This window comes from Egretta garzetta, unplaced genomic scaffold (genome assembly GCF_000687185.1).
Source record: "Egretta garzetta isolate BGI_Z169 unplaced genomic scaffold, ASM68718v1 scaffold108, whole genome shotgun sequence".
In the NCBI taxonomy this organism is placed as follows: domain Eukaryota; kingdom Metazoa; phylum Chordata; class Aves; order Pelecaniformes; family Ardeidae; genus Egretta; species Egretta garzetta.
In genome coordinates, this window is record NW_009260614.1 from 1,214,234 (window position 1) to 1,221,381 (window position 7,148).

Genomic DNA, 7,148 nt, shown 5'->3' on the forward strand with positions numbered 1-7,148 from the left:
GCTCCTGGTGTTGATGCCCCAACGGGCCAAGTCTCAGAACATCACGTCCCCAGCGAGTGCGTGGGGACCCCCAGCTGGCCAAGTGCCCACTGTCCCCTGCCCTGCCTGCACCCCTGCCCACAGCTCACCCGTCCACTCTCCACGATCTCTCTCTGGAGGTCCTTGGAGGCCAGGACCAGGATGTGGATGGCCTGCATGAGGCCCGTGCAGGAGCCCAGGATCCTGTGGGACAAACCCCACTGAGCCCTGCTTGTGGGGCAGGGAGACCCCATCCTGCCTGCCCAGCTCTCCCCAGCGCCCCAACCACCGCTCACCTCTCGTTCACTTCCAGTTTGACCCCAGTGTCACCAGCCCGCGCCTTGCTCAGCATCTCCTGGTAGAGGGGGGAGAGGCTGTGCTGAGTCCCGTGCGCCACCCTGGCCTCACACTGGCAGGCACGGGAGGCACGGCACCCACAGGTGCCTCGTGGCATGCAGCAACTCTCACCTCAATGCGGGCGGATGCTGTTTCAATGGCTGCCGCTGTTGCTGCCATCTCCTTGTCCACCAGGTCACCCAGCTCCTCCTGCTTGACGTCCAGCCCTCTGGGCCGCAGTTCCTAGGGACGGGATGGGACAAAAGGGACCACCGAGTGGTGACACAGCTCCTCCTGTGGTGCTTGCCACAGCCTGACTCCATCCCACCAGCCCTCCTGGGGCACCCACCTCCCCGATGGTGCTAATCCGGCCCAGGCAGGCGGTCACCGGGCTGCAGTCGGCGCTTTCCACCGTCCCTGGGTCTTGCAGGGCGCTGAGGTAGCTCACAGCCTCGCTGCCGCACTGCTTGCACATCTCCAGCAGACCTGCGTGGGCAGCACGAGAGGCCGAGGGTGCCGCACGCACACGGGGACAGAGATGCCTGGCCCCCCCCAGCCTCCTGCCTGCCCCAGCATCCCGCCCATGCTGGCCCCTGCCCACCCCGGCATCCTGCCTGTCCCAGCATCCCGCCTGTGCCGGCCCCTGCCCACCCCAGCATCCTGCCTGCTCCAGCATCCTGCCCGCCCCAGCATCCTGCCTGCTCCAGCACCCTGCCCATGCTGGCCCCTGCCCTGCCCCAGCCCCTGCCCGCTGTGGGGCAGCACTCACGGTCGGCGGGCTCCATGGGGGCCACGTGGGAGGTAGCGCTGCCCTGCAGGAGGGTGTCACTGACGAGGTGGGCAAAGAGGGCCAGGCAGGGCAGCAGGGAGCCCATGGCTGCGGCAGAAGAGTGGCAGATGCCTCAGCCCCGGTGGCCACTGCCCACCCATCCCACGAGTGCCGGAGCTGCCCCTGGCCCCTGCCCCTGGCCGGGGCTGCCGTCTCTCACCTGCGCAATTGGAAAGGTATTTGCCATGTGCGTCCCGCAGCCGCTCCACGCACTCGGAGGCCGCCAGCGTCCTGGACAGGAGGCAATCTGCAGGCAGACAGCAGGCAGGACTCAAACGCGGGGCATCCCTGTGTGCGGCACGGCCGCTCGCTGCCACCAGCACAGCCCGGAGGACAGGAGGGAGAGGGACTTTGTGTGGCGGCAGGTTGGGATAAAGCCGGGTTTGGCAAGCACTGGGGAACTCACCCGCTGAACCATGCGCTCCGCCTCCCGCGCGGTGCCCCGCAGCAGGGCAAACTGCTCCTCAGCTAGGCGCCGCTGCAGCGCCTGCTCCCCGCTCTCCTGCCAAGCCAGCGCAGGCGTCACAGCCCCCACTGCACCCGCACCGAGTCACCCCTGAGCCCCACGCTGCCTCCAGCTCTGCCGAACCCCCGCAGCTCGGCAGGGATGCTGGGATGCCCGGTGCTGGCGGTGCCCCCAGCGTACCTTCTCTCTCAGCCGGGTCTGCAACGTCTCCAGCTCCATCTTGCTGCTCTCCTGCTCACGGCTGAGCACCTCCCGCAGCCCCTGCAGCTCAGCCCGCAGGGCAGCCATCTCCTCCCCGTGCCGCTCCGCTGCCCGGCTCAGGCTGTCCCTCTCCTGCTCCAGGCCAGCGATCCGGGTGCTCTGCTCTGCTCCTGCCTGAGTGGGCACCAGACAGCGGTCAGGGCTGGGCTGAGGGCAAACCCTCCACTTTGGGAACATGGTCTGAGCTCAGGCCACCCCAACCGTCCCCACTTGGTGCATTGCAGCCCTGCATCACCCACAGCCCCGCAGCACCCTGGCAGCATAGAGGGCCTCACCTGGCGCCAGCCTCCCTTCCGTTTTTATCATTGAAAAGTCACTTTTATGGCGACCTTCAGCATCCTGACAGAGGTGTGGATGAAGGGCACTGGCTGCTGGCCCCGGAGCAGGCTCTGCCCCATCCCTGCCCTGCTGCAGCCTGTCCCCCCACCCCAGGGATAGGCAGCTCCATTTTCCTGCCAGCTTCTGCCTTCTGCAATGGGCCTGGAAACCCCTGCTGCCCCCCACAGCTTCACAGGCGTGAAATACCCTCCTGCATGGCAGCAAGCCCCTGCAAAGCCTTGCGGTGTGACGGCACGCTCCCTGCTGGGGTTTTACAGCAGGCAGAGCCGTCCTGCCTGACGCTGCTCTTGCACCTGGGAACGTTCAACCCCCAGTACAATCACTAAACCCATCAGGATGCAGGGAGGAAGACAACAGGGTTCTGATTATCAGGCCAATGGTGGGGAACATCCCCCTAGATGGGTAACACCTCGCCCAAGCACCGCGGCAGCAAGCAGCCCTCCCCTTTGCCCAGGCCGCCTGTCCCAGGGTGGTGGAAAAAAAAATGGGCTCTCACCTGCGCGCTGGACTCCAGGGTGCCCTGGAGGACCTGCAGCTCCTGTCTGCTGGCTGCCACCTCCCGCTTCAGCGTGTCCAGCACCTCTGCCTGCTCCTGAGACTATGGGCAAGAAGCAAAGTTGCCAGCACTGCTGCCCCATGGGGAAGTCTCCTGCCCACCCCTGGTGTCCCCCCACCGCGTCCCTGCTCACCTTCCTCTGAGCCTGCTCGCTCACCCGCTGGAAGGAGTCCTCCAGCTCCTTCTTCTCCCGCTCCACATCCCCCTGGGCCTGCCTGGCCGCTGTCACCTGCTTGGTCACCTCCGCGTTCTGGCAATGGCAGAGAGGGAGCTCAGTGACCCCCGGTGCTTGGGGGGCGCGGCTGGGAAAGGGGATGCCAGGAGGGGTGTCGAGGAGCCCACCTTCCGCAGCAGGTCGGCATGGTTCTGCACCAGCTCACTGTACTTCTCCTTCAGCTTGCTGTAGCGCTGCTCGTTGGCCTGCGCCCGCCCTGCCGCACACACAGGGATGCTGAGATCAACACCCGGGACCACCCCCCAGGGCTCACCCTCACCCCCAGCCAGGTGCCGGCTCCCCGTGCTCACTTTCAATCTCTGTCAGGCTTCTCTGTGCCTTCTCAGTGTCCTCCCGCTGCTTCTTCAGCTCCTCCAGCTCTGTGCGCAGGAACTCACTCTCATCCTGCGCCTGCTGCTTCAGGTGCCGCTGCTCGGCCAGCTCGGCCTCCAGCTCGCTGGCGCGACCGCGCAGCTGCACCACACCCCGTGCGCTCTGCAGGACGGCAGGCAGGCAGCTCCCAGCATTGTTCTGTGGCTGCCAGCACCGTCCCGTGCCCACCAGTACTGTCCGGTGGCCACCCAGTGGGTAGCATCCCTCAGAGCCCCAAATGCAGCAGGGTGAAGCACAGAGGATGCTGGGCAGCGGGGGGAACCTGGCCCCCTGGCAGGGACACAGCCCCCTCCCAGCACACCTGGGGACCCCCTGTATGGGCAGGGATGGCTGCGCCAGGGCTGCAGAAGCCACCGGGGACAGGGCAGGACAGACAGGGTCACCACCTTGCCCATCCAGCCACCACCCTGCCGTCCCCATTCCCAGCATGAGCTGCCAGGTCCCATCCTTCCCCTGGATTGCCACAAGGGTGCTCCCTGCATGACAGCATCGGATGGTCGTCACCCACCTCGGCCTTGAAGTTCTCCAGCTCCTCCTTCAGGGCTGCAATCTCCCCATAAAGCTGCTCAATTAACCGGTCCCTGGAAAGGAGAGACACCAAGTACATCCTCAGTGCCACCAGCTGCACCGGTGCCACAAGGACGCAGTCCTGGCAGGGCAGGCATCCCCTGTGCCACCATGGCTGCAGTGCTGGGGCAGGGAGGGAGCTCCTGGTCTGATCCCAGCTGCCTCCACGGCATCACTGGGACTGCTCACTTGTCGTCCTTCTTCATCCCGTTCTGGCTATTGAAGTTGAAGGGGTCGCTGTTGAAAGAGCTGCCGAAGATGTCATCAAACTTATTGTCAAAGAGGCTCTGTAGGGAGAGCAGCATGGACCTGGAGTCAACCCACCGCCACCCGGCAGCCCTCGCCCCCCCCACGTCCCTGGCGGTACAGCCAAGCCAGCCCATGTGCTGCTGCCCGGGCACTGGGGCTGGATCCCCCCTGCTGCTCCCAGGGCATTGAACGTCTTGAACATGGAGCATCTCTGGTCCGTCCCCACTTGACTCCCAGGGGCGGAAAATCCCCAAAGCCATGCTACCACACACCTCTCCCCCTCCTGAAATCATGGAATCAGAGAATCATTTGGGTTGGAAAAGCCCTTTAAAATCACCAAGCCCAACCATTCCCCTAACTCTATCATCCCACCACTAAACCCTGGCCCTCAGCACCGCGTCTGCCCAGCTTCTAAATCTCCCCAGGGATGGGGACTCGACCCCTGCCCTGGGCAGCCCCTTCCAGTGCCTGACAGCCCTTGCAGGGAAGGAATTTTCCCCAATGTCCAACCTAAACCTCCCCTGGCACAACCTGAACACCCCCAGCTCCCCCAGCTGCTCCCCAGCAGCCTTGGGCTCCAGACCCCTCCCCAGCTTCCTTGCCCTTCCCTGGACACGCTCCAGCCCCTCCAGGTCCTTCTGGGAGTGAGGGGCCCAACCCTGAACACCATGAAATGCTCAGCACCTGGGTACAACCCTTGCTGGAGAGCGGTATGAAGACCTAACACAAGCGCGCAGAGCCGAGGGGCGATGCTGGGAAGCCAAAAATCTCCAGCCAGCCATCACTGGAGGCCACCAAACCATCGAGAGAAGCACTGCAGGATGGACTCAGCCTGGCCCAGACCCAACAGCACCCACATGCATCACCCAGCACCCATGCAGCCTCCTGCAGCCACACTCCTCGGTGCCTGAGGCTGCCCCCACTGCCTCAGCCCCTGCCATGGCGTGGTTTTGGAGCAATAGCCCTGGTCTCGGAGCAAAAGTGTGGCCACCATCCTCTCTGCAGCCCGAGGGGTGCAGGCAGTGCCGCAGCAGCTCACCTGCGAGGCCGTGTCCATCTCCACCAGGTCTGTGATGGGCTCGCTGTCGGGTGAGGACGCCTCGGCAGGGATGACCACCACTGGGCTGATGTGCTCCGACAGCGCTGAGGCACGCAGGAAATTGGGAGGGTTCTGGAGAGGGAGGGGAATACGGCTGGGTGGGGGAGGACCACCACGGTCACAGGGCTTCAGGCATGGTTGATCAAAATCCCAGTGCTGAGCTGGCCATGCCCAGACACATGGGAACGGAGCCAGGACCCACAGGGATGGATCCCAGCCCCTGGCTGGAGCAGCAGCTCCATCCTGCAGGATCCCACCCAGGGAGGGATGCAAGGATGAGCCTCAGGCCCCACAAGCCCCACATTGCCACCAGCCTGGGGAAGCTGGGCAAGGGAGAAAGCAACCCTTTTTGGGCACCGCCCCCATGCCACTGGCCCTATTGCTGCTCCTGGCCATGGGGACAGGAAGCGCGGGGACCAGGGACCATGGGGTCTCACCTCCGGCAGCTGCGGGATCTGAATCAGCCGCTTGAAGTACTGCAGGTTGCTGGAGCGGTAGAAGAGGTCCTTTAGCCTGTGAGGGGCAGGGAAGGGTTAGGGATGGCACTTGCCCAACCCAGACACCCCACCCCAAATGTGTGGAGCCCCAAGAGGGTGTCACCAGGCCACCGCGCTGTGCCAGAGGGGATGGTGGTGTGTGCTGCCACCAAACCCACAGCTGGCCCTGGGAAGACCCTGTTGCCAGCCGCCCACCTCTGGCAAGCACTGACCACTGGAGGCTTTCTCCTGTAAACCCAGCACCTCATGAGCAGAGAGAAGGACCTGATACTTGGGCAACCTGATCCCAGGGGAGATGTCCCTGCCCATGGCAGAGAGGTGGGATGTGATGGGATCATCTTCAAAGATCCCCTCCAACCCAAACCACCCTCTGAGTCTATGAAACCATGAACCAGGATGGCACCAAGGTACAACCACCGCCCTGTGCTGCCCTCACCACAGCCAAAGCTTGAAGGGAGAGCTGGGGAACACCACCACTGCTCCTGCTACAGCCCCGGTCACCAGCAGGTCAGGGGCTTCCAGCCTGGAGGCCACATCTGCACTATCACCCTCAGCTCCCGGGCAGCATCTCCCCCCAGAGCAGGGCTACCTCCCTTCAGGATTTCCAAATCTGGGGAGGAGTGGCAGCTCCCCTCCCTTCCAGCCACCCCGGCATCCTGGCTGGTGTCTGGGCGCTGTTGATACCTGCCCCAAGGTCTCTGCCCTGGGTGGTGAGAGCCCATGGACAGCCCCGCTATCTGCTGACATCTGTGCCTTGGTGTTTTTCCCACAGGCGCTGGTTTGCAGTTTGTGACCTTGAATTGGGCTCTCCCTCGGTACCGTGACATCCTCCCCTGCGCTCGGTGGCCAGTTTTCGTTTTGACTACCCTAAACAATTATGTACCAGAGGCCAGGGCACTTCGCTGCTTGCTCTTTTTTGATCTCATTTAAAAGACATTGAGAGGACGGGTTCCAGCACTATCGCTGGGGACCACCCCGAGACACTCGCTGGTACAAAACGCAACCATTTGTCTCCTCTTCTTGGTGCAGGTACTAATCCAGGGGAGACCTGCCCTTACATTCCGTAGGACCATGGGCTCACAGGATGGTTCAGGTTGGAAAGGGCCTTCAAAGCTGCTCCAGTCCAGCCCCCCCACCAGGGGCAGGGACATCTCCCCTGGGATCCGACTGCTCAAAGCCCCATCCAAGCTGGCCTTGAACCCTCCCTGGGCTGGGGCATCCCCAGCTGCTGGGGGCAGCCTGTGCCAGTGCCTCAGCACACTCAGGGTACAACATTGCCTCCTGCTGTCCAGCCCAAGCCCACCCTTGCCCAGTTTAAAATGGT

General features: G+C 63.8%; 1 protein-coding gene across 1 annotated transcript in view; it reads right to left on the bottom strand.

Moving 5' to 3' along the window:
- Positions 1-7,148, bottom strand: part of HIP1 (huntingtin interacting protein 1) — a 22,076-nt gene that overhangs the window by 5,356 nt on the left and 9,572 nt on the right. The window contains exons 10-25 of the mRNA XM_035900517.1: positions 5,765-5,840; positions 5,268-5,399; positions 4,169-4,266; positions 3,921-3,993; positions 3,331-3,514; positions 3,148-3,236; positions 2,939-3,055; positions 2,746-2,847; positions 1,830-2,024; positions 1,594-1,685; positions 1,344-1,471; positions 1,124-1,231; positions 704-840; positions 487-597; positions 315-373; positions 129-222 (exon numbers count right to left, since the gene is read on the bottom strand). Coding sequence (XP_035756410.1) covers positions 129-222; positions 315-373; positions 487-597; positions 704-840; positions 1,124-1,231; positions 1,344-1,471; positions 1,594-1,685; positions 1,830-2,024; positions 2,746-2,847; positions 2,939-3,055; positions 3,148-3,236; positions 3,331-3,514; positions 3,921-3,993; positions 4,169-4,266; positions 5,268-5,399; positions 5,765-5,840 — 1,795 coding nt within the window. The remainder of the gene's footprint in view (positions 1-128; positions 223-314; positions 374-486; positions 598-703; positions 841-1,123; positions 1,232-1,343; positions 1,472-1,593; positions 1,686-1,829; positions 2,025-2,745; positions 2,848-2,938; positions 3,056-3,147; positions 3,237-3,330; positions 3,515-3,920; positions 3,994-4,168; positions 4,267-5,267; positions 5,400-5,764; positions 5,841-7,148) is intronic.